At 40.6% G+C, this 26,466-nt stretch overlaps 1 protein-coding gene across 5 annotated transcripts in view; it reads right to left on the reverse strand.

Annotated features, from left to right (window-relative positions):
• The window catches only part of accs (1-aminocyclopropane-1-carboxylate synthase homolog (Arabidopsis)(non-functional)), a 56,832-nt gene extending 31,675 nt beyond the window's left edge, over window positions 1-25,157 (reverse strand). For 2 of the 5 annotated variants that reach the window (XM_078549135.1, XM_078549130.1), the window contains exons 1-7: window positions 24,988-25,151; window positions 22,181-22,375; window positions 21,168-21,842; window positions 14,200-14,846; window positions 11,663-11,722; window positions 8,736-8,806; window positions 5,581-5,650 (exon numbers count right to left, since the gene is read on the reverse strand). In XM_078549135.1, coding sequence (XP_078405261.1) covers window positions 5,581-5,650; window positions 8,736-8,806; window positions 11,663-11,722; window positions 14,200-14,846; window positions 21,168-21,828 — 1,509 coding nt within the window. In that variant the 5' untranslated portion in view covers window positions 21,829-21,842; window positions 22,181-22,375; window positions 24,988-25,151. Of the gene's footprint in view, window positions 1-5,580; window positions 5,651-8,735; window positions 8,807-11,662; window positions 11,723-14,199; window positions 14,847-21,167; window positions 21,843-22,180; window positions 22,376-24,894 lie in introns of all 5 variants that reach the window. The other 3 variants (XM_078549131.1, XM_078549132.1, XM_078549133.1) reach the window with 3 other exon arrangements.
• Window positions 25,158-26,466: the final 1,309 nt, after the last annotated feature.

Below are 26,466 nucleotides of genomic sequence, written 5' to 3' on the forward strand. Positions count from 1 at the left end.
GATATCCCAAGAGGCGTGGATGAGGATCGGGGACGTGGAGGTGTTGGGCCGATATGCTGCAAGTGAGGGCTCACCCTTGATTTTAACCAGCACGGAAGGTTACTATAGTCTGGGCAGAAACCATTTCATCTTGACTCAAATGTATGTTAAAAGTGAACAGTGAGTCTGTATGGTGTAAAGACAGAATTAATATAACCATTCTTAAGAGTGGAAACGCAAGTGAACAGAAGAGACCTGTATGTATGATTTTCACACAAATGGTACTAGCTACTATTGTCGTAGTGGGAATTGTGGTGACCAGAATTTGATTAATCCAAAAACAATCGTCAATATAATAGTAAGAGATAGGCCCCGACTTACCAAGAGGATGTCTGAGAATGTAGCAACATGCTCTAAATTAAGCCCCCTAAGAATGGGAAGGTGTTGTACCAAGGAGTCCATCAGGAGATAGTCCCAGTAGCGCTAAATATAAGTCACTATGCACTCCCGGAATGTTGTCCGAGGAAGACTAGGGAACTGTGGGCAGCTTTAATGCATGCAACGATAAGGGAGGGGTCCTGGTCCTTCACGAAACCCCCAGAAAAGGGGGCCTGGAAGAAGTGCTATCGAGGAAAAGATAGACACATAAAGCGGAGCATGATAGAGACGGGATTGGGAATAATTAACTCCAGGACATCAATGATAAATAGTTTGGATATTGAAGAAATGGAGGAACAGCTAGAAGGATTGAGTAGACAGATGAAAAGGATTATGCAGGAAGAAAACACAGTTGGAGGAAAGGGAGCACATAAGAATGGGGTAGTAATGTTGCACTTACTGGAAATGTTAGACAACCTAGAAGAGCATACAAGGACCATCAATAACCTGATGAGGGAAGACCAAAACACTTCGAAAGAGGCACCCAACGAGCGGACCATCAAGTAACAATGGCATCTTATGTAGACAAAGGGGCATATTGTGCAACTACTACCAAATCAATGTACAAAATTGGTAATCTCTCGTGCTCCATAAAGCTATCCACTTTCTGTTTGATTCCGTCCACTGACGTGACTGTTGCAGAGCGAACACTATTGGCGATCAAGCAGCATAGCCAAACCCAGCTGGATATTCAAGATAGGACAGTGGATGATCTCTGCCTGTACATTGAATGTTTTGTTTATGATATCCCACCCCTACCAGAACACCTCCATGAACTGCAGAATGAAGTTCGAGCATCCAAGGAGGTGTTCTACCAGCTAGAACAGAGAACCAGAGAAATAAATAAGGACATTAAAAATCTGGGAAGCCCATCACGGTATAACAAACTTTGGGATTGGGGACTGAATGTACAAATCCACCCATGGATCAGTATTATTTCACGTGTATTAGTGGTTGTACAATTGGTAATTGTGATATATGTAACCGTGCTGATAATTTGTACTAAGCGCAGGATGCGTTGGGAAGAAAAACGTAAGTGGTGAGGCGGCAACAGCCGGAGAAGAGGCAGTTGGTGGTTTAAGTCTTATTCCACGAAGTGTAAAAAGTTTTAAAAAGGTGGAATGCTGCAAGCACAGCATAAAATATGTAATTGAGTGTTTTAAACATAATCATGCTCTGTCTAATGGTGTGTTGAAAACAAGAGCCAATAACTAACAGAGTACACTTGCAATTAGGGTGATGAAATCAGGTTAAAGATAACATATAAAGAAAATGTGATTATGGCTGGAAAATGGCATGCGCAAAACATCATGTGATGACTGAATGGGGGCTGAAACTGGGAGCGTAGAGTGGTCAAACTTGGGAGACAAATGGATCAAAGATAAAGGAACCAGATGTATTGCATCACACGTGAATCAGGTTTCTCCGAGTACGGCGGCCAGTAATAACGATAAAAGAGATGGGCGGGCAAGTTCAGCGGAACCAACCAGTTGCGGTGGGGACACCTACACACGCATCCTCCCCCATAGGCCAGATGCCAGTCAGGGAGAACTGGCCACGGGAAAGGGCAGTCGAAATTGACAAGATAAAACCTGCAGAGCACGAGGCACAAGCTGGCTGGCTCAGGAGTGATCTGATCCACCAATTGGAGATGAAGACACTGGACTGATCATCCCTCTTGCTCTGTTCTCAGATAAGGATCCCAACAACCAGAGCCAGTAACAATTGTAAGTATAAGATTTTGCCGGTGAATCAATAAAGATTCAGTGCAATTCTACTCAAATTTGAATATTGTGGTTGAGCAGAATTTGACTTTGAGCCATTGATATCAGGAGTAAACCTATGAACCGGGAGGGTATTATCAGAAAGGGAGGACAGCCTACAACAGGATTATGAGGAGAAGGTGGGATAATGGCACTAAATGAGCTGCTCATTCTCTGCAACGTAACAATTCTGTGATTCTTTTACTATTTACATGCCTACAGAAGACTTGTGGGCTTCATTTTATGTTGGCTACCAGTCTCTTCTCATACTCTCTCTTTGCTGTTCTTTGCAGCTGAGAACTTTTCTACAATCCAGATATTTAATTGTTTCTGAATTGCTAAGTATTGCATGCTTATCACCCATTGCAACAGGATGACCTACTGAATCAATATATTGCCTAAAGGCATGACATTCAGAAGATGCTCTTCCAGTGGCATTTTAAAACATAAAGCCCAGACACAATGTTCAGAAATGCTCATTTTTCATTTATTCTTCTTAAAAAATAAAGCCTTCTACAAAATCACAGTGAGGATACTAACTTGTCTAAACCAATCTGGGTATATGGTTCTGTGATTCTCCAATCTTCCCTATAAAAATGTCATTTTACTGAAGATTTTTAATTTCAATATATACTTTTCTATCTTAATAACTCTTAAAAAGTTATTTTAGTTTTACTGCACTTGCTTATATTTTCAAACTTATTCCTGTCACTCGATATGCTGAAGTCACATTTCCATCTTATAGCTTATGAGGATACTGTACTTAAGACTAGGAGAAACTACTTTGTTATGACATCCATTGTTACCATGACTATGATGTATTATATCTTCTTGTCCTCTCATAACATCTGAAGGACAAGTGTTTTGAAAAACAGACACTTTCTTAAAACCCAAAGTTTCTCCAAAGTTTTGGTCACTGCTCCTCACCTTTCCCTTCCTAGATACAAGAACATTTTCCTTATTCTGTATTTATCAGTAAACTTCCTTGTGACGTTCTTTACATGGAAACGTGCTCTATAAATGCAAGCTGTCACTACTGCTGAAAATGTTGTCTGTAGGTCAGGTATGAGAACACTCAAACATATTTGGGCTAAAGAAGGAGGCAGACATTGCTGACGGTCTGCACTTACACTGTTGCATGGCATGTGATGGGTGTTTGTTCTGTGATTGGGGGGTGGTGGCAACTCAGTCATGCATTTTATGTTGAGCTGCATGATGAGTTCCATAACTTGTGAGCACTGATACCCACTGTCTATCTAGCAAGAATTTAAACTTGAGAGTTGTTTAGTGACTATCCAATTTAAAAAGGAAGTAAGTGGGGTCTCTTTGGGTTTTGATGACAATAAGGTTGCATGCCTGATTATGAAAATTCAAAAGTCATGGTCTGTGATAATCTTGCTAATTTGATACCTGAATCCGGCAGGTCTGAGATATTCCAGGGCACTCTCAATGAGTGACTACCCAGCTCATCTCATTAGCTGAATCTCCAAGGTTAGATTCATCACAAGGAGCTAAGCTCTAGCAACCTGGCTGCAGATAACCCACAAACCAGTGTCTTAACGTGTTGAATGGTCCTAGTGAATAAGCAGTAAGAAGTTTACTAACATTATACACTTATAAACTGCATGGCTTTAGCTGTTTAAAATCCTGTAGTACCTGTTTTGGGAGTCCTCAAGCTAATCTGTACCTAAAGTCTTTGGAATTAGAGGAGTGAGCCCCCTCAGGAGAGAGCATAAAATGCATATTGGATAAACGGAAATGTTATATCTGTTGCTTTCTCATTAGCTTGGTATGAAAACTTCTTAAATGGGCTTCCACATGTGTCAAGGCACCCAGCTAATGAAACCTATGTCCTTCACGTAATGTTAATTTTGTGGATCACTAGTCATTACAAAGGACAAACAACGCACCCTAAACATTAAGTAAATTCAGTCCCTTGGGGGAAAGGTCAAATTATCAGAATGTCTATTACAAAATAACTCAGATTTGTATAGCGTCTTTAGTATGATAACACATCCCAACTGTCTTCAAGATGGATTGAGCAATAAAGTAGTTAATGAAAAGTACAGTCAAAAAGGAAGGTTTGAGGGAATTTTAAAGTGGTAAGATGTTTTGGAAGAAAGTGCCAAAGGGTGAGGCCAAAATACCTGAAAGCTCTGCCACCAAGTGGCAATGTTGGACAGAGTGGGTATATGCAGATAAGCCTAGATTCAAAGAAATGAATGAAGGGTGAGCAATGGTAGGCTGACATAAGGTTGTAAACAAGAACAAAAATCTTGAAATCATACGGATAGGGATATGAGCAAGACATAGTGCAAGGCAAGGGGTGGGTAGCAAAAATTAGTTTATATTAGGAGGGGCTCAAGATTGGAAAATGGGAGGATGTTTGAGAAGTCAAGTTCTGACGAAACAAAAGAATGGATATGGGTTTCAAAAGTGGAGGGGGCTGGGAAAGCAACAAAGGTGGATAGTGTTGAGATGAATGTATACTGTCTTGATAATGAACAATATTGAATTCGATGTTCAGCACAGGATCGAACGGAATACTGAGGTTGTTCACTATCCAGTTCAGCCCAAATGAGTATCTGGGGCGAGGTTGGAAATTTTTGGTGGGAGCTGAATGCTTTGGTTTCAGTTTTCCAAATGTCCAACTGGAGAAAATTCTGGCCCTTCCATAACTTTATACATCACAATGACCACCTTCCCTCAAGGTAAAAAAGATATAAAATATATAGTCAAGTAGTTAAATTGAAGATTTCCACAATCGGTTAGAAAAGACCCACCAAAAATACTGTTCACCATTGTGTTGACACTTTTGTACTGAGCAAAATGATTACAGGAGCTACTCTCCCTGAACTACTGGACAATTCTGAAATGGTCAAGAATTGCCACAAGAAACACATTACTGGTTGCATACATTCACAGCATATTAGTTACCATGCAAGAGCCCACTGGGCATCAAAAGGCCTGATAGAAACAGCCATGTTTCCTGGACTTAAGAAGACTACCATCTTCAGGGATAAATTAACCTGAAGGCTGGTGAAAGTGTTGGAATAGAAAATCACACCATTTTCTACAGTTTTCCAATCTTTAACTTAGGAAATGCATTTCTTGGAGCAAGTATTTGCCTATCACGATGCTGGTCTTTTCATTGGAAAAACACATTTTGAAAATGCGTTCTTAAAACAGGGTCTGCTTCACAGAGCATGTTTAGTAAGCTCTCATTATTACCAAATCGACTTATTTCCACCCCGCCCCCCAATAGCTAAAGCAAAGCTTTGTATCCTTTGTGGAGGAAAACCACCAATGTGTACAAAGGAAGTTGAAGCTCTCTATCCCAGTTAATAATACTTGAACAGCTCAATAGTCATATTCCTGTTCTTTACTGGCAACTACTCACGTTCTCAGGCTTGAGGGGCACTGATGCCTTACAGTAGTACGTCAAAAACCTTCCCACTTGCACTCGGAGGCTGAGATAGCAGTAAGACAACAGACAAATGTTATGGATTTGTTTCTTACGCATTTCTCTCAATACACAGATTCACAGGTACAAAGTTAATCATAATAATAAAAATACAAAGAAATTTTAAAGGGAATAAAATCTGAAAGTCTAAGTTTTCCAAAATGCTTACTGCAGGTTTCCAATTTTTTTCTTAAGTTTTCATTAGAGGATTTGGACATTACTGGTAAGGAATTTACTTATTGCTCATCCCTAGTTACCTTTGAAAAGATGGTAATGAGTCACCTTCTTGAAAAGCTGCATTCCTGTGATGAAGGTTCTCCACAGTGCTGTTAGATAGGGAGTTTCAAGATTTTGACCAATATACAATGCAGGAAAGGCAATATATTTCCAAGTAAGGATGGTGTGGTGTTCCTATGCACCTGCTGCCCTTGTTCTTCTAGGCAGTAGAGGTGACAGGTTTGGGAGGCGCTATTGACCAAGACTTAGTGGGTTGCTGCAAAGCACTTTGTGAATCGTACACACTGTGGTGATGGAGGGAGCGAATGTTAAGTTGATGGATGGGCTGCCTGTCAAGCAGGCTACTTCATCCTGGATGGTGTTGAGCTTCTTAGTATTGTTGCAACTACACTAACCCAGACAAGCAGAGAGTACTCCTGACTTGTCCCTTGCATGTAGAGGAAAGGAATCAGGTGATTTATGCCCCAGTTTTCCTTTTTCAGGTTTTCAACTTCTAGCAAATACAGCATTGTTTACCCTTCTAATCCATCTTTAGCAGGGTCTTAAATTTGGAGGAAGACAAACAATCACAGCAAACTTCCAAAAATATTTTTGGGGTGACCGTTTTGGAATTTATAACAATCTGCCTTTCTATAGCACCTTTAACATTGAAAAATATCCCAAGGCACTTCACAAAGATGTGATAAAAAATAAATGGATGCTAAGCCAAAGGGGATTTAGAAGGAGTGACCAAAAACTTGGTCAAAGCTGTGGAGTTTAAGGAGGCTCTTAAAGGAGTGATGGAGAGGAAGAACAGGGAAAACTAGAGAATGGGCTTAGGTGGCTGAAGGCACAATCTTCTGTAGTGGACCTTGGAAATGGTGGTGGGGGGTGGAGCGCGGGGGCAGAAGTGCACAATGGTGAGTTTCTAAGGTACATATTGCAGTATTGAAGGAGGTCACAGAGGTACTTTCAACTAGTTACATCTAATTTCAACAACTCTGCATATAATTGGTGAGCAATAGTTAAGCTTTAAAAACTTATATCACATTCAAAGTTAAGACGCAAGTTTGGATTCAAAAGTGTTATCCATGAATCAAAAAAAGCAATAGTCGAGATCTTTCGGTCAGTGTCGATGCTGCGCACATTGACGCCCACAAAGATTCCTACCACACAACTTCATTACGATTTATCAGCCGGAACTTCCGATCCCAGCTGAATCATCCAAGAGTGAGCACACACCTTCATGAAGAAGCCTCCAAACGCAAGAAAAGACGATCCCAGGCAGGACACGCCCCCTTTTCATGACAGTAGCTGCTAGGTTCTGGTATGTTTTCAAAGATCTCAATGCTTTCAGTGAATGAGAGGGTAAATGAGCGAGTGGGTGGGCGAGATGGTGAGAGGGCAGCGGAAATCAGCCCATCAGAAGCTTAAATTTCCCAGGCAATTTCAGTGCATGCGTGTGCTGAGTCATGATGCGCATCTCCAAACTTACATCCGATACCTGACAATCCAGATACCAGAAGATTTGGGCCAATATTATGGTAATGACTCCCATAGGAAAGGAGTCCTACATGCCAATGTCTATATTTGGGTGGCGTTTGACGAGTTGTCAAACCAGTGCATTGACAACACTGGGCCTCAAGTGATTTAGCTTCACCTCACTTTTTCCAAAAAAGCTGTGAATGGAGTTAAACTTCTAAATATGGCTGCAGGGTGACAGACGGACAGAAATTAACTGGGAGTTAAAATTCTATGCGCTCTCTAGTGTCTTAATTGCAGAGCAGTATTGATAGCATTTAGAAATAGTGCTCTTGGGTGAGAATTAATCTTGGCAATTGGGGTCTCATCTGCCAGTTTTCCAAATGGCAGGCACCCCATGTCGCCTCCATTGGGGAAGGCCCGATGAAATGAAGTGCCTGTCAGGCGCTTAATTGGCCAGCGTTAGGCCTTCTCCTGGATTCAAGGCCTTGGGACAAAACCCCACACGCCGAGAGCTGCCAGCCAAGCATCAGAAGAAACTGTGGGGGTGTGGCAATCAGCAGCATGGTCAGGTCCCTCGATTAGACACTGAGTGCCTTTCAACAGTCTCCCAGTATGGTGGGTCCCTTGCCCACCGCTGGCTGAATACCAGCAGCAGAGGCTTGAGGCCCTTATATGGGCATTAGTTGCCTATTTAAGGGCCCCAATTAATGTCCTGATGGGATGACCATCCATGAGCCTTCCCGCCCTGAACTTGAAACAGGTGGAGGCAGCGAGACAGCAGGGTACCCAATCCGTACCCTCCCACCCGATCAAATGTTGTGCCTCCCCCACTTCCATCTCCAAACTCATCTCCGAAGGGAGTATTAAATTCCAACCCTTGCTTCTGTCTTCAGCGACAGAAATAAGCATGGTCATAAAGGTCATTGAGAAGGAAAAAAGGTAGAAAAGATAGCAATGGAAAGCTGATTTTTTTAAAAAGGAAGAATGTGTATAGCATCATCCATGGCTTAAATTGCATTATAGATAACAAACAGTCCTCATTGATCTTTTGTAGGCAAACATAATAGCCAAAGTATATGTAGCAAGGCCCCATAAACAGCAATAGTAGTATTCATCGAGAAAGCCTCTGTGTCCTTCAAATTTTGGCATGAGATCTTTTATGTCCAACAGAGACCTTTGTTTCATGTCTCATCTGAAACATGACGTCTCTAACAATGCATGTTCCCTCAGAACTTCACTGGACTATTATGACCTCAAATCCTGCACTGGAGCTTGAATCCATAACCTTTTGACTCAAACGTGATTGTGTTGTCGTTGATCCAAGTTTGACAGTTTTTACTATCAGATGGATGTCATCTAAAGTTGGTAATTAGCACAGTAAAACTACTTACAACTCATGTCCTTTCCAATCAGGATACTGCAAGAGTGGGGGGTCTATCTGAAACATGTCAGCCTGCGTCAACTGCAAACAGGAAAGAGACCAATTAGCATTTTTATTGAACACAATGAAAAAGGAATAATCTTTTAATAGCTATAAGTCTATATTGAAATGGTTTGAACCTTGTTCTGTGTGTGTGTATTTAGAAAGTTTAAACTGCAAAGCATAACGGATTCTGCACAAAAACAACAGAGAAGCAACCAGAAACAAATCTTGGAAATAAAACTTGGCCTTTGTAATATTCAGTGAATTTATGAAATAACAGTTGCATTTCAGTTGTGCTTTTGTTGGTAAAGAACATTCCCAGTTGCTTCACAGGTAAACAATGAGCAGAATTTTGTCGGGTGGGCTTGGTGGAGGCAGGCGGGGCCACCCGCAATCAGGGCTGGACCGCGATTTCACGCTGGCAGGCCAATTAGAGCCCACCCAGCATGAAACGATGCTGCGGCACTCAGCGCTGCCTGCGAGGGAGGGAGGGAGCAGGGAATTTTGCGCATGCGCGCAAGTGCGCGCTGGAAAAGCTCCCTGAGGCACAGAACTGCCTCAGGGAGATGAAGAGTTCTGAAAATCAAAAATAAAGCATTTTTAAATGTAAAAAAAATGTTTTAAAAATGTTAAAATGTTACAAAAGATGTAAAATTTTTAATTTTATTTTTATCTGCTGTTGGAAACCTCATCCCGCCCCGTGGATGTGGTTTCCTAAAAAGTGTAAAGGCCGCTTGGCCTTTTCACCTGCCCATCAAACGTAAAGTTGGACAGACAGCAAAAAATTTAAGTTAATTAATACTTTAATGGGCTTAATAGGCCTTCTAATTGTCAGCGGGCGCGTTGGCAATTCCCGCGTGCGGCCGCCAAGCGAACTATCGCGCGACTGCGTGTTGACATCGGGACGCTTGCCCGACATCATCGAGTGGGTCAGGCACCTGCCCACCCACCGAGGTGAACATTCAGCCCATAAGAAAAATAGTTGTTCATCCAGGAAGGTTGAATTTAGAAGGGGCAATCAAAGGCGTACCCAATGAGATGGAGATTTGAGAAGGTTTCTTAAAGGAGACGAAGGAAGTGGAGAGGCAGAAAGGTTTAGGGAGGAAATTCCAAAAAGTAGAGTTCAGACGACTAAAGCTTATGCTGCCAGTGGTGGGTAAGCTGGTAACTTCGGATCAAACTGATGAGCCTTGGCTCAGTCAAAATGGTATCTATTTTCTGTTCTGTTAGCTTAACGTACAGATCTTGTCACTCTTCACAGAATAAAGATACAGCAGCGAAAACATAGTTTAAAGTAGTTCTAATGCATTTTGTTTTACTCTTAACGGAAGGATTGTAAATACTCAAAGTGTAGTCCTAAAACAGGAGAGCAACAGTTGTAAAATACATAGCAAAGACTTCTTGTGATGTGTTATAGATTTTTTAAATCAATTCAATTCTATTACACCAGCAACTTGCATTTATATAGCATATTTAACATAGTAAAACAACCCAAGGCACTGCATAGGAACGTTATCAAACAAAATTTGAGACCAAGACACAAGGAGGCATTCTGGCAGATGTGGATAGATATTAAAACAGATGTAGCTAGGTTTTAAGGGGTGTTGTAAAGAGGGAGAGGACTGGCTTGGTGGGGGTGGGGGGGAATTCCAGAGCTTCCCAGGCAACTGAAGGTACAACTACCAATGGTGGAGCAAGTAAAATCGCTGTCCCACAAACAGCAATGTGACAAATGACCAGTCTGTAGAAAACATTCAACTGGCCTCAACTGGAGTATCCTGTCCAGTTCTAGGCACTACACTTCAGGGAGGATGTGAAGGCATTAGAGAGGATGCAGAAAAGATTCACAAGAATGGTTCCAGGGATGAGGAATTTAGTTACATGGATAGACTGGGGAAACTGGGGCTGTTCTCCATGGAAAAGAGAAGGTTGAGAGGAGATTTGATAAAGGTTTCAAAATCATGAGGGAATTAGACATGGTAGATAGGGAGAAACTGTTCCCATATGTGGAAGGATCAAGAGCCAGAGGACAGCAATTTAAGGTGATTGGCGAAAGAAGCAATAGTAACATAGGGAAAAACTTATTCTTAGGCAATGAGTAGTTAGGATTTGGAATCCACTGCCAGAGATTGTGGTGGAGGCAGAATCAATCATGGCTTTCAAAAGAGAATTGGATCATTATCTGAAGAGGAAATATTTGCAGAGTGATGGGGAAAAAGGAGAGTGGTGCGAGGTGAATTGCTCTTGCAGAGTGCCAGCACAGACATAACAGGTTGAATGTCCTTCTTCTGTGCTGTATCCATTCTATGATTCAATTACAAGCTTAAAGTTACTGTTTTTTCTACAAACACCATTTAAATGTGGAATGATGCATGTAGTGAGGTCACAAACCTATTGGTCGGCAGCCCAAGTGAAGGGCGGAAGTCCTGACTCCAGCCAATTAACACTCCATGGAGCATTGAATAGCTGTGGAGCTGCTGTGATCAGCAGGGATGCGTTCCCCACTGACTTTTTGGGTGGCGGTGTAGGAAGTCCCACCGCCCGAAAAATCCTGCCCATTCTTAAAAACTTGAATTTCCAACTCGTTTCTGAAAACAATCAATCACAAAACAGTGTGTAGAAACCACTGGGTGGTTTCACAGCCACCAATTGGTGCACAAGCTCTGAGCAGTCTCCAACCAATGGGCTTCCAGCAAAACTGACTTGGGAACAGACCAAATGAGTTTTATGCTAGAAACGGGAAGCAATCCAGCTCACAATCTGACAATTGGAATCTCCTGCCCAGTGCCTTTTAAGGTGTCGATATGAACAACACTGGACTGAAAATTGGCAAAGCACTTTGGAGGTTATAGAGTTTTTAAAACTTTTTTACTGTCAAAGTAAAAATGCACATACCCTTTTGGAAAGCAGATCAAAGCACAGCTTGTTCTCACTAGTTCCCAGATTAATAATGCCCTGCAAGATGGAATGAAAACAAAAAGAAAATAATAATCTACAATCTCAACAAAGAGCTGCACTCAGACTTACTTTAGAAACTCACCCATATGTTATCAATTCACAATGTGGGTGCTAGGTCATTCCAATCCAGTTCCAGGTCAAACTGAATTTAAGTCACATATAGTGCTATAATGTAGGATTTTCATTGCCTGTAATTTGGAACATTAATATTTACCAAATTTATAAATACACAAACAGTATTCAAAATAATAACTTACATTACTGGAAAAGAATTTGCCGGCTTTCTGAAACCAGCAACCTATGCTTTCTTATGGGAAGGGGAGGTAAAGAGCGAACAGGTTTTACCTGATCTCTGTATTAGATACACTTTGGTTGGAAGGCTTTCTCCGATTAATATTTGCAGAGAAATCAAAAATCTATTCTTTCAGAAACATTTTGCAATTTTACCAGAAATAGTGAACAAAGGATGTTGTCTCACTATGTCTTTGATGTTGCTGAAACAGAGAATCAGAGGAACCTTTTCTCCAGGAATTGAATAAACATGTTTAAGATACCGATTAAAGCTTCGGCAGAGTGCAGAGGTAGGGTGAATTGCTGGGAGGTAGTGATGAAACTACACACAGGAGAAAAACTGAAATAATTTTAACATAGGCTGAACTCAGCTGTAAGCCAGTTAGCCTAACATCAGTCACAGGGAAATTGCTAGAATCCATTATTAAGGAGGTTATAGCTGAATACTTAGAAAATCATAATGTGATCAGGCAGAGTCAACATGGTTTTGTGAATGAGAAATTGTGTCTTATTTATTAAATTTCTTTTGAAGAAGTAACAATCAAAGTGGATAAAGGGCAACCTGTGGGTGTGATGTACCTGTATTTCCAAAAGGCATTTGATAAGGTGCTACATCAAAACGTTAACTGCACAAAATAAGAGCTCATGGTGTAGGAGGTAACATATTAGTATGAATAAAGGATTGGTTAGCTAACAGGCAGCAAAGAGTAGGGATAAATCAGTCTTTTTCAGGTTGGCCAGCTGTAGCTAGAGGAGTGCCACAGGGATCAGTGCTGGGGCCGCAGCTTTTTACAATCTATGTCAATGACTTGGATGAAGAGACCGAATGTATGGTAGCTAAATTTTCTGATGACACAAAGATAGGTAAGAAAGTAAGTTGCAAAGAGGAGGTAAGGAGTCTACAAAAGGGATATAAATAGATGAAGTGAGTGGCCAAAAATTTGGCAGATGGAGTATAATGTGGGAAAATGTGAATTTGTCCACTTTGGCAGGAAGAATAGAAAAACAGCATCTTATTTAAATGGAGAGAAGTTTCAAAACTACATGAATTGAAAAAATTAGTAGCAGGTGCAGCAAGTGATTAGGAAGGCAAATGGAAATTTGGTGTTTATTGCAAAGGGAATGGAATATAAAAGTAGAGAAATTTTACTGCAGCTGTACAGGACATTGGTGAGGTAACATCTGGAGTACTGTGTACAGTTTTGGCCTTTTTATTTGAAAAAGGATATAATTGCAATAGAAGCAGTTCAGAGAAGGTTCACTAGACTCATTCCTGGGATGAAGGGCTTATCTCATGAAGAAAGGTTGTACATTTGCCCATTGGAGTTAGACGAATGAGCAGTGATCTTATTGAAACATAAGATCCTGAGTGGACTTTATAGGATGGATACCGGGAAGATGTTTCTCCTTGTGGGGGGAGACTAGAACTAGGGGACACAGTTTAAGAATAAGAGGTCTCCCTTTTAAGATGAAGATGAGAAGAATTTTTTTTCTCTCAGAGGGTCATTAGTCTGTGGAATTCACTTCCCCAGAAAGCAGCGCAGGCTGGGTCACTGAATTTATTCAAGGCAAAGTTAGACAAATTTTTTGATAGACGAGGGAGTCAAGGGTTATGGGGGGGCAGACAGGACAGTGGAGTTAAGGCTACAATCAGATCAGCCGTGATTTAATCAAGTGGCAGAGCAGGGTCAAAGGGCCAAATGGCCTACTCCTGCTCCAAAGGCCTATGTTCCTAGGTCTGTCACAGCTGATTTAGTTATCAAGAACTGCACAAAAGCAATAAACCTGTGTTGACATAAAGTGGTGCTTAAAAGAAGATTGTTAAACAAAGATCAGGATTGGAACAGTGCACTTTTCACCCTAATTTACCATCATATCTATTTAAGGTTATAATCCTAAAGACAGTGCCAAATGTGTGCAATTTTATGTTGCGCAAATTCATTTTTAAGAGAACATCCAGGCCTATGGAATAAGTAGATCCCCTCAATGTATCTTAAAAATGAAACTCAGGTTCTTAAGAAAAAAAATCAGTGATCTTGCACATTCTGAAATTCAGTTTGGAGATATCATAGCATACCACCACCTAAATACCCCAAACAACAATTAAATGAATACAAATGGAACCCCAAAGACCACATCTAGACAGAACCTTAAAGATATTTAACCTGGCTTAATAGGCTTACATTAGGGTTTTTATCTTCATCATGCTTATCTGCATGGTAGGCAGCATAACCTTCCTGAATTATTCCACAGGAATTAACAATTTCATTTCCTCTCTTTGATAAATAGATGCTAAATTCAGGTTGTTGGAATGTTGGATTAAGTTCTACATCAGACATAACATCTTTCAGTCCATTAGGTAGAGATTTGCTCTGATGTTGCACTACCCTACTGCTACTATCTTTAGAGGTAGAAGCCGAGGGTGGAGGACCAGCTGTCTCTGTAGCTTGGCCAGAAGACTGTGGGAATGCCTGGCTGAGGTCCAAGCCCAAGGTCTGCATGGAGCCACCATGCCGAAGTGCATTCACCATTTGAGCAAATGTGGTGAACATTCTGTACTCATGCTCCCTCTCCAGTTCCATCCGACGCTGCTCCAGCTGCAGCCGCCTGTCTTCCAGTTCCATGTCCCGTTGCATTCTTCGTTCCTCCATTTGCAGGAAACGCTCCTCCACAACTCTTTGTGCTGTTAGAAATTTGAGAAGAACGTCATCCAAAGGATCCTTCACCCGGGGGGGCTTCCTTTTCCGGCGAAGTCTGTGAAGTGCAGAAAAGGCAGGTCCAGAGGTATGCATCCCAGAGGAGGTACCACTTACATTTGGGTCCATATAACCTGCAGATAAAATCATAAACTACACGTTTAATGGGACTTTTTAAACATGCACACAAGAAAATAAAGGGTAATTGTTTTTAAAACAAGAAATCTAGAACTGAACTCTGGAAAGTCATTTGTGTTCCAGTTTGCTTTGCTTTAGCTGTGCAGTGCTGCTGGGCAATAAACTGCCTGGACACATTCATCTTTTAAAATGGTATTTTTAATATAAAAGTTAGTGTGTTCACAAAAAGGAATGGAATAATCAACTGGGTGTGGTTCCTGAAACCTAAAAACAAGGGAAAAAAGCAATTAAAGATAACTGCACAAGTGATGGCAAACAAGCAACTGACCAATTAAAATTGGTTTGGGACTCAAATCAGGGATTTTTTTTTCTGTCCATCATGTTTTCCCCCTCTGTCAATAGCTGTCAATGTTTTTCCACAGTAAAATTCCTGTGCTTTGTCCAAATGACCATGACTCAGCTAATTCTCAGGATTGGGAATGATGGCAGTGGTGTTCATAGATAAGCCCAATCCAATATTCACCCAACAACCACAGAGCATATCTCTAGTGGGGGATTGGTAGATAACAAATCAGCAGCAGAAACCCTCCAAGGGTTTTACCCACCCTAACCCAAGGATTTTAACATTCTTGCAAGCAACTTGGTCGAGATCAATTAACTCAGGATGGACCAGGAACCTCAACTTGGGATCTTCCTGTTCTGTATACCTCAGGTACTCATTGAATAAATCTGCTAATCCATTGGGGAAGCCTATTTATTAGTCAAATTTGATCATTAGAAATGCAATGGTACTGGCTAACAAAACACTACACCTTACACATGTGTTGTCCATCTTAAGAGACATGAACTTTTTCAAAATCTGTGAAAAAAACATTCCACCAAACATGGAATTGACATTTTATGATGCTTCCAGTAACTATATACCACCGAGCAGATACACTCAGACCTGCAAATGAATACTATGGCTTGATATTGGTACTGAATATGCCGCAATGACTTTCCAGTCTCATCACATTGATAGATTGGTGAAGTTCAGTGAATTGCTAACTTTTACTGAAATTGATTCAGAAACAATGAAAAATCCTCAAAGCATCGAAATACGGCTGCAGCTTGTGGTCAATGTAATGCACCTGTAAACAAGATGTTATTTTTCTTTGTTATTTCATGGGGTCTGGGCATCGCTGGCAAAGCCAGCATTTGTTGCCCATCCCTAACTGCCCTCGAAATCAGTGGCTTATTAGGCCATTTCAGAGTCAACCACATTGCTGTGAGTCTGGAGTCACATGTAGGCCAGACCAGGTAAGGGCGGCAGATTTCTTTCCCTAAAGGACATTGGTGAACCAGAAGAGTTTTTTTTATACAACAGTCGATGATAGTTTCATGGTCACCATTACTGAATCTAGCTTTCAATTCCAGATTTATTAACTGACTTTAAATTACACCAGCTGTCGTAGTGGGTTTTGAGCCCTTGCCCCAGGGCATCAACCTGGACCTCTGGATTGCTAATTCAGTGACAGTAGCTTAATCTGTGTCGAAGGTCAAACATTTCCCTGAGTTGCTCTATAATTCAGATCTACACCAACTGAATTTGAAATTCAGCCAAATCAGAGAGAAATATACTCACTTAAAACATTGTGGCAACATTAAAAAGTATCAAAATTTAAAGAAATTATTGAAGAAGGAACTCATGTGCCAGCAGTGGCTTGGTGATAAGCACTTTCTTCTAAGGTTGTTGGCTGAAGTCTGACTAAAGGATTTGAGCACATAACCTAGACTAACTAATGTCCCATCTAGGAGGCCAAGGGCAGCAATTGCATGAGAAAACCACCACCTCCAAGTCACACACCATCCTGACTTGGAGATACATCACCGTTTCTTCACTTGTCGCTAGGTCAAAATCTGGAACTCCCTACCAAACAACACTGTGGGAATACTTTCACAACATAGACTGCAACAATTTAACATGAGGAATCAGCAATAAACGACAGCTTTGCCAGCAATACCCATATCCCTTGAATGAATAAATAAAAAAGTACTGAGGGAGTGCTGCACTGTTGGAGGTGCTATCTTTTGGATAAGATGTTAAACCCTTTGGATGAGGCCCTGTTAGTCTCTCAGATAGACATAAAATATCAAAGAACAGAGAAGTTCTCCCAGAGTTCAGGCTAATATTTATCCCGTAACCAATAAAACAGATGATCGCTGATTGTAGGACCTTGCTATGTGCAAACCAGCTGCCATGTTTCCGACACAGTGACTACACTTCAAAAAGTACTTAATTGATCATAAAACATTTTGGGTCATCCAGAGATCTTGAAAAGCGTCATGTATATATTCAAGTTTCTTCTTTTACAATTCCATCTGGTCAGAAGGAACTTAAAATATTTTCTTGCCAGTGGAGAGAAATAGATTTTGAAACCCTGGTTGTTTTGTCTCCTATGCTCTCTGTCCCTGAACCAATGATATAATATTATTCACCTGTACCAACCAGAAAAAAAATCTGTAAAACAATGATAAACATAGAGACTAAATAGAAACTTAGCTAATGTAATAAAAACAAAAAACTACTGCGGATGCTGGAAATCCAAAACAAAAACAGAATTACCTAGAAAAACACAGCAGGTCTGGCAGCATCGGTGGAGAAGAAAAGAGTCGACGTTTCGGGTCCACACAACCCTTCAACAGAACTGAAGTATAGTTAGGAGAGGGGTGAAATATAAGCTGGTTTAAGGTGGGGGGCGGGGGGAGAGAAGTTGAGGGTGGGGTGGTTGTGGGGGCAAGCAAGCAGTGATAGGAGCAGATAATCAAAAGATGTCACAGACAAAAGGATCAAAGAGGTGTTGAAGGTGGTGATATTATCTAAGAAAAGTGCTAATTAAGAATGCTAATTAAGACAGTGTCCTGCCATCCATTCTTAATTAGCACTTTTCTTAGATAATATCACCACCTTCAACACCTCTTTGATCCTTTTGTCTGTGACATTTTTTGATTATCTGCTCCTATCACTGCTTGCTTGTCCCTACAACCACCCCACCCTCAACTTCTCTCCCCCCGCCCCTCAACTTCTCTCCCCCCCGTCCCCCCCCGCCACCTTAAACCAGCTTATATTTCATCCCTCTCCTAACTATACTTCAGTTCTGTTGAAGGGTCGTGTGGATCCGAAACGTCGACTCTTTTCTTCTCCACCGATGCTGCCGGACCTGCTGAGTTTTTCCAGGTAATTCTATTTTTAACTTAGCTAATGTTCCTGGGTCAAATTCTTCAGTAACAAAGGAAATCTTGGCTCCTACCTTAGAATAGGTATCTGCTTAATTTCCAGCAATACAATCTTCAACTTGTGCAGAAAGCTACAATCTGTGATGTATATATAGGGCAAAGTACAATATGCTAAGTGGCTACTGATTTACCTCAAGTCACAAGGGCATTTGATCCCAGAGCTGTCAGCACTTCAAATATTGTGTTTTATAGCCTATTCGTCACACAACGATTTAGTTCTTTTTTTGTCACAGTACTAAAACTCTAAATTCAACTTCTCTGTTAAGCTTCTATTTCATTGGGCTCTGTTACTGTGATTCTGCCCTACTTTCAAACTGAAGTATAGCTTTCAAACAGAATCGCTCCTTTGCTCTTTCCTTCAAATATTTGCTCAACCCAATATTTTACGATGCCATTACCACAAACCATGCTTAGTAGTCACACATAGGTAGTTAAAAGCACCTTGTTTTACCTACCACACCTTCTCAGCTTGCTTTCATTTATTTGCCGTGAATACAGTGTCATGAAGTGTTTGAGCATCAACTGATCATGGGGCAAAGCAACCAGTAATGGTTTTTAAATATTCCTTTCTAAATGCTATGGTTTTATATTTTGTTTGAAGCAATCAATTTGATCAGAGGAGAGGTGTACACAAAATGTTTCAAAAATATTTATAGTGTTTAGTTTGAAAGAGAAATGTCCAGTCAACACTAGAAAATCACAACATCGGTGTGTAAAGACTGAGGATAGATATCCTTAGGTAAACTAGCTCTCATTGCTCAGATCTACGCAGAAACTGGATTTTTCATGCCCTCTGGAGTTTTTATGAAATATTGCAGAAATTAGGTGAGAAATCACATTAGGTGCAGTAAATGTAGAGTCCTGTGGGTTTGTCACACATCAGCTCAAATCAGCCACTCACTATTGAGGTAATTTTTGGTTTACCTTCACTTGTACTTTACTGCTGGAAGTTTTAAAAAATGCGCAGAGCACACTTATGCCCTTTGTACACTTGGATCTTGTTGCTGCACTTGCTCTACTCGTAGCGCAATCCCTAGTAGAGAACTACTAAATAAAAAAAAGTTCAAACTGTTGAGTCCACTCCTGATGGAGTCTCAACAATGGAGTAAGAACCACAGTTAACATAATGCCCTAACTATGTGTGCTACAATATCACAATGCATTAGTGACACTGCTTACATATATTCGCATGGGCCAAACACCTCAAGTCAACAGGTGAAGCCCTACAGATAGATAAAATATACACACCAAATTATACTGATACTTAAATATGCATGTACACCAATGCTCCCGAGTTTCAGCATAAGATCCAACATCCTGGATGATACAAACTTGATTATTCTACTTTGGTTTTCAAAAATGTTTCCATAAATTGTCACACAAAAGGCTACTAAGTAAGGTTGAGTCTTGTGGGATTGACTGGCAGATTTAGCTTGCATAATGAATTGGTTGCTTTACATATTCAGAGGGTGGTTATTAATTATAGTATCAATGTGGGGATGGTCATTAATGGACTACTGCAGGAAAGGAATATGAAAGAAAGGCTTGCGTTTATATTAAACCCAGGACCCCTCGAAGTGCTTTAGAGCCAATTAATTACTTTTCAAGTGTAGTCACTGTTGTAAGGTATGAACTATATCAGCCTATTTGTGCATGGCAAGATCCCACAAAAAACTGTGCACGAATAACGAGAGAATCTGCTTTTATGTGTTGTTTAAAGGGTAAAGATTGGCATGGGAAACAGAGAGAACTTTCCCTGCACTTCATGGAAATCGTGCTATGGGATCTCTTACCCGACAGGTGGTTTGACATTTCAGCTGAAAGATGTCACCGTTGCAGTATTCCCTCAGTACTGCATCAGAATGTCAACCTTGATTGTCCGTTTTCAAGTTTCTGGAGCAGAACTTGAAAGTGCAATCTTCTAGCTCAGAGGCAACAGTGCTACTGATGAGCCATGGCTAACAACCCAGGAGATAATGTTAGTGCCACTGCTCTTCATCACCTCAATTAATGATCAGGCATCAGGGAAACAATCTACAATTTTGATCTTACAAAGACATGTGAGGTTAAATAAATAGTCTGCTGGGGCATCTAGGCCCATTGGGCAAAGGGACCAGTGTTGGGCAGATGTTTTTCAATACAGTCAAATACAGCATGATGCATTTGGGGCCAGGCTGATTTCAGGTATGTAAATATAAAACATAGGGCTTGTAGTTCAAGGCCGCTATCATGAGGTTATTATATGGAAAATATGCTGTTTGGAATGTATAACATAAAACTAAAAGAACAATTCTGACAATGTATCAAGTCTCGATTTAGCTACATCTACAACACTATGCTCAGTTTGCTCAATCACATGAGGCTCCCAGAAAAATCCAGAGGAGGGCACTTGACTAACACCAAGTTTAAACACATAGCAGTAAATCAAATGTTTGTCAATTGGGCTTCACTGAGCAAAACAAGTACTGTAACATTTTAAGCAGCACTGGAATAAAAATTGAATAATACAGAAAAATAGAAAAGGAGACAAATAAAAGGAACAAAGGATTAAAACTAAAGAAGAGAACGTGGAAAATATAAGAGAAAACACAAAACAAATGAAAAGGGCAAGAAGAGACAGAGTGTGACGCATAGTGATTATATCAAAAACAAAGAGGGAATGGAGGGACAGAGAAGGTGGGAGAAGGAAAAGACACTGAAAGAGGAAAAGAGCAAATGAAAGGGATTGTGGGTAGCTGAAGTGGAGGAGGCATGTGGCAGAGCCAGCCGGTGGGGACAGGACAAGGAAGGGGGAAACAGATGGGCCAGATTGGGAGGAAAGCAAGAGCCAGACCCAAGGTGAGGGAGAGGAGGAGGGAATTAGCCAGACGGAGGGAGAAGAGGGGAAGAGCCAGAAGGGGTATGGGTGGGATGAAGTGGGAGGAGAACAGCCAGTTAGATGCAAGAAGAGAGAGGAAGATAGAGTGAGAAAAATAGTGAAAGACTCAAGTAAGGCAGAATAAGAGAGAACGCTCAGAGAAGGGTAGATGTTCAGCACCAACCTGATGGAGAAATGGCATTCTCCGTAGGATTGTCCACTCTAGCAGCTGGTGACCCGTCATGATGTCCCCCATCCAACAGACTCCCATCCATTCCATGATCATCCCCAGTTTGCTGAAGTACAATAGAAGGGGGTGGTTCAGGTGTCTCACTGCGCTCGTCCGAGTCCACTTCTTCACATTTAATATCCATTAGTTCCTGAGGATGGTGTGAATGAGAAATACCATGTGGAGGAGAAGTAAGATGATGGTGGTGGTGATGATGAATGTACCCATCTCCTGCTGCCAGAACACCTGGTGGTATCTGCTGTGTTATCACAGTGTTACCCACAGTACTGTAACAAATGTTTGGCCTGTTGGACAACACCCTATCCATCACCTCAAAAAATTTCCAAGTCCTTCCTCCCCTACAGATCTTGTTGTTATCCTTAATTCTTCTGTATTCAAGTTTCATTTTTTTGATCTTCTCCCTGCACTGGTCTCCTGTTCTGTGGATACCCTTTTCCCTTAAGACTTCAGCTATCCTGTTGAAGACATGCTGGTTTCTCAGACAACTCTCCAATTCCATCTGAACGGACTCATCAGCCCAAAGCTGTAGCAGCTCCACCACCTCAGGATCTGACCAGTTACTCCCACGCTCATATTTCTTACCTCGGAAATCCATCACGTCTCATTAGGCTGAAAAACATTAACAGCAAAACTGTACATTTTAAATACCTTGCTGCAACATCATTTTACTATCCAACAGTAAAAAGTAACTCATTTCTGAAAATATAAGTCATGATAAACCTTTATCAGTGTAGTATGCATTTATTAATTGTGCTCAAAATACAAAGCTGTATATCACCCAGATGATTTACATATAGTTACTAACAGTTTGGGAAAGTATAACTTGTCTTCTATTTACGTTAGAAGTTTGCATTAGAAGTAAGACCATCATGAAGCCAAATACTGTTAACCTAATATTCTGGCTTCAAATAGAATTCATACTTCCCAAATGATAAATTCTGACTTACTTCAGTGTTATAATAAAATACACTTGCAAGATTAGTTTTAAGATAAGCCCAGGAGGGAATGGACCTGAATCATACTGGCAGCAGTCGTATCATCACCATGAAGAACAGAAGGAGAGGTCTGCCTTAAGATGATATTGTTGTATCCATAGCCTGGCTTGCAGAGAAGGTGCTATGCAGAACCTAATTAAATCAAAACTGGTTTGGATGAAAACAATTCAAAATTAATGTGAAATTTCTGCAAGATTGCATGTGAAACAGTATTTCTTACAAAGCATCTTGCCTTATTTCTAACATAGAAATGAGACGGTACAATATTTTTGGATTTTTTCTGGGGATAGCTCAGTCAACAAGTAAGAAAATACATCAAGCTGTACATCAAGGGTCAAGGTACACAACTACCATTCAGCTATTCCAGCCATTTTAAAATAGAGCAAAATAGGTGTAAACATATTTTTGGTATTGTACAGTTACAGGTCAGCTGTGTCACCTGAGGGAATTCAAAGTAATTCCTTGATATGGATAAGAAATTGGCCAAAAGGTGGAAAATAATGGGCACTTGTTAGAGGAGTTATGTTGGAGTGGGGGAGAAAGCACTGAGCCGCGTGCATCAACAATCAGTGTTTGGATCTCAATTGTTTCTAACTTAAGTCATGAACATGGACTCAGAAATCAAATGCAAGTTGAGTTTGCATATTATCTGAATTATCTGAACTATCTAAATTAGAAAGGGAATTGAACTGTCCAGCTCAATCTGTAAATTATGAGATTTAATTCAGACTGGTGTGTAAAAAAGCTTATATTTATATAGCACCTTTCACGGCAATGGGACATCCCAAAATGCTACACAGCTATGAAATACATTTGAAGTGTAGTCACTACTGTAATGTAGGAAATGTAGCAGCCAATATGTACACAGCAAGCTCCGACAAACAGCAATGTGAAAATGACCAAATAATCTGTTTTTTGCTGTGTTGATTGAGGGACAAATATTGGCCTAGACACCAGCGATAACTTGCCTACTCTTCTTCAAAATAGTGTCATGGGATCTTTTACGTTCACCTGAGAGGGCAGATAGGAACTTAGTTTAACGTTGCATCTGAAAGGTGGCACTTCCAACTGTGCAGTGCTCCGTCAGGACTACACTGGAGTGTCAGCCTTGATTTTGGACTTGAACCCACAACCTTATGAGACTCTTGAGGCAAGAATGCTACCAACTAAGCCACAGCTGACACACCAGTACTGAACATTAGAATGAAAATTTGGTAACAAACATGAATGGTGTTGAAATAGCTAGGGACAAAGTTGAAAGTGACCTAGGAGTTTTCGTTACCTCAACACTCAATATGTCCAACCAACGCAGAGCAGCAATTCACAAACCTAACAGAATGTTGAATATGTTAGCCAAAAAAGCAGAATAGAAGTCAGAGGAAGTCATGATCAAACTATATAGGCTCTGGTTAGATCATATCTTGAATACTTTGTTCAGGTCTAGTCACTGAGACACAGATATTGAAACATTGGAAGCAGTGCAAAGTGGTTCAAGACTGATGCCTAATGTGAAGGCATCTGACAAGTTTTGGGCTTATCAGTAAGGAGAGAAGGCATCTGACAGGTGATCTCAAAGAGGAATATAAGACTATTAAGATAATTGAAATTGTAAATCCAGAACATAAAAATTCTGGAATCATTTTAGAACCATTTGGATGGTGCAAGTGGGGAAGGGGGGCAGATTTTGTATTTTTCCCCTCTATATAATCCCAAAATTCCTGTGGTCAAAAGAATGGAGATGACTCCTTAAGTGACAGTTCCATTAAGAGCTTGAAGCAATAATTTAGACATTGTTAGGCAGACTTTAGGCATCAATGTCATCTACACTGCTGCATAATGCACATTTTTACCATATCTGAAGTAATCTGTTTCCCCATCTATCAAAATATCATCTTTAAAAAGTCTTTTATGCAATATTTTGGAATTTTATTTGCCCTTTGCTTAAGGACTCCGAAGTATTCGGTTCATTTACATCACCTGAAATAGTCAACATCAGATAAATCCAGGTGTCAAGAGAGTTTGCTGTTCTTTCTTGCAACCCCAAAAAGGAACCAACCATTTTTACATTCCACTAACTTAATGAAACCAGAATGGATGGGCTAGGGTTGATCTTAAAGTGACGAATTGAATGCGAGTTCATTATTTCAGCACAGTGGGTGTTTTTTTTTGTGGAAACTTATACTATTGAGAATGGAAGAACCGCCTGAAAACACAGGCTCGGTCAAAGTGGGCGAGAGGGAGCGCTGCTCTGACTTCTTAGAACGACAGGAGTTGATTGCGTTGGAGATGAATGAAGCCTGCGGTGTGGGAGGAGCAGGGCTGACTGACATCAACTTGATAATAAACCTGGTTAGTAACAAAAAAAAAGATAACCGTCTACAATAACAGTGTAGCACTGTCTGCAGCCGGCAGCCCTCCAAAAAAAAAGTTTAGCAAAATCCGCACGACAGGAAAAAAAAATGGAAACTGTCATCTTTAAAATGCCAAAAATTAAAAAAAACTCTTATTTGTGTTCCCCCCCATATTCTGTTTTCTGCAGTATTTCGGAATTTTATCTGCCCTTTGTTTCAGAACTGCAAAGTATTCCGTTCATTTACATCACCCGAAATAGCCGTCTTCAGATAAACCTCCCAAGTACCAAATACGCCGACCCCAGGCTTTATTACCATTCGAGTTATCCCGCGTAAATTTCGCCCAATTCCGCCGACTTTCCCCCCCCCCCCCCCCAATTGGTCAGATGCTTGCATTGGCCAATTTACCTCATTAATTTGGTGTTTTACGATCTCCTTGCCGGTTCTACCTTTATTCTTATTTTAAATACGTGAACTGTTAACGCGGTCCGACCTGGCACGGCTCAGATCAGATCAGCACGGCTCGGCTCGGCACGGTCCAGACCCGGTTACAATCCCAAAAATTCAACCAAGGCTTTCTCTAGACAAGTGATTTACATCCGGGTTGACGGCACATGCGTGCTGTCCTTATTCCGGGATAAATTTGGTCCGTGTCAGTCAGGCGTTGTTGCACAAGGAGAGCTACTGGAAACAGGGGGAGATTGTGTGTGATGGGGAAAGGAAGCGCAGAGCCGGATGGCCAGCAGTACACGGACTGGTAACAACATCACTGTCACACTTTGGTTATACAGAATGGCTCAGATTTTTGAATCGCTTAAGCAGAGAGATACGCACCCAAGTTGTCAACTTCACGAAGTTTAGAAGTCCTTCAAAAGAGAAGTATAATGTTGAAGGGGTTTTTTTGTTTCCTCCTTTCTGATTGGTTTGCCATAGTTTTGCAAATAACTCTTACCAGCTTATTTCTTGGCTTTCAACGGGGTTGTCAGTTATGATCGCTGCCATACCGTTAAACAGTAGCTGATACTGGGTTGCCATCTGTTTGGTGTTGGATTCGTCACTACAGTTAATGTGTGGACTATTAGGAAATTGCTGAATTATAAATAGGACGTCCAAGGTATTTCGCTAAGAAAAAATTATAAGTTGAGTGCCAACTTCATCAGAAAGAGAATTCAGTAAAAGCTCTCTTATGAAGTAGGCGTTTTAACTATTTTGTTATTGGCACTGAAAGACATATCAGAACTTAAACTATGATCATATACGCTGTCCTACTTCTGCTCATTGAGTCTGGACTTGAGGCATGCCTCCTATTATAACACATGTGCAGAACACTGGTAATCTGTTACATATGTCCCTCATTATTAAATAACTGCCCTCCAAAAGTACAAATTCATTGAGTAAAATGCTTTAAGATATTTTAAAGTGCTAAATAAGTTTATTATTTCTGAAGTTCTGCACCCACACCCAAACTGAAAAGGCAAAAAGGTGTGCTGGTATTCTCTAATGCCACCAGCAACAGTAGTTATAGATCAGATGAGATGAAGTACTTCTTCAATGTTCAATACACTTACACTAGGTTGCTAAATGTGATATATCCCTCTCAGGATTCGGCCATGTCCTAACTTTTATAGCACTGCTATACTTTTGAGTGTTTTTCTGTATATAAATAAGAATCTCTCAAGAAAATGAATAAGTATACAACATCACTACAGTGTTATGGCACAGTGGATGGTAAATGCTGAGCTGTTGAAATCCCAGAGGGAAACTTGAAACAACTGCCACAACTATTTTACAACTTTTAATTATTTCAAGATGCATGCCTTGAATTCAGTAATAATAAGACCACCGAGTTCTTAAAACTAAATTAAACTTTTATTAAATAAAAAATGA

The sequence above is a fragment of the Cetorhinus maximus genome, chromosome 9 (genome assembly GCF_964194155.1).
Source record: "Cetorhinus maximus chromosome 9, sCetMax3.hap1.1, whole genome shotgun sequence".
NCBI lineage: Eukaryota > Metazoa > Chordata > Chondrichthyes > Lamniformes > Cetorhinidae > Cetorhinus > Cetorhinus maximus.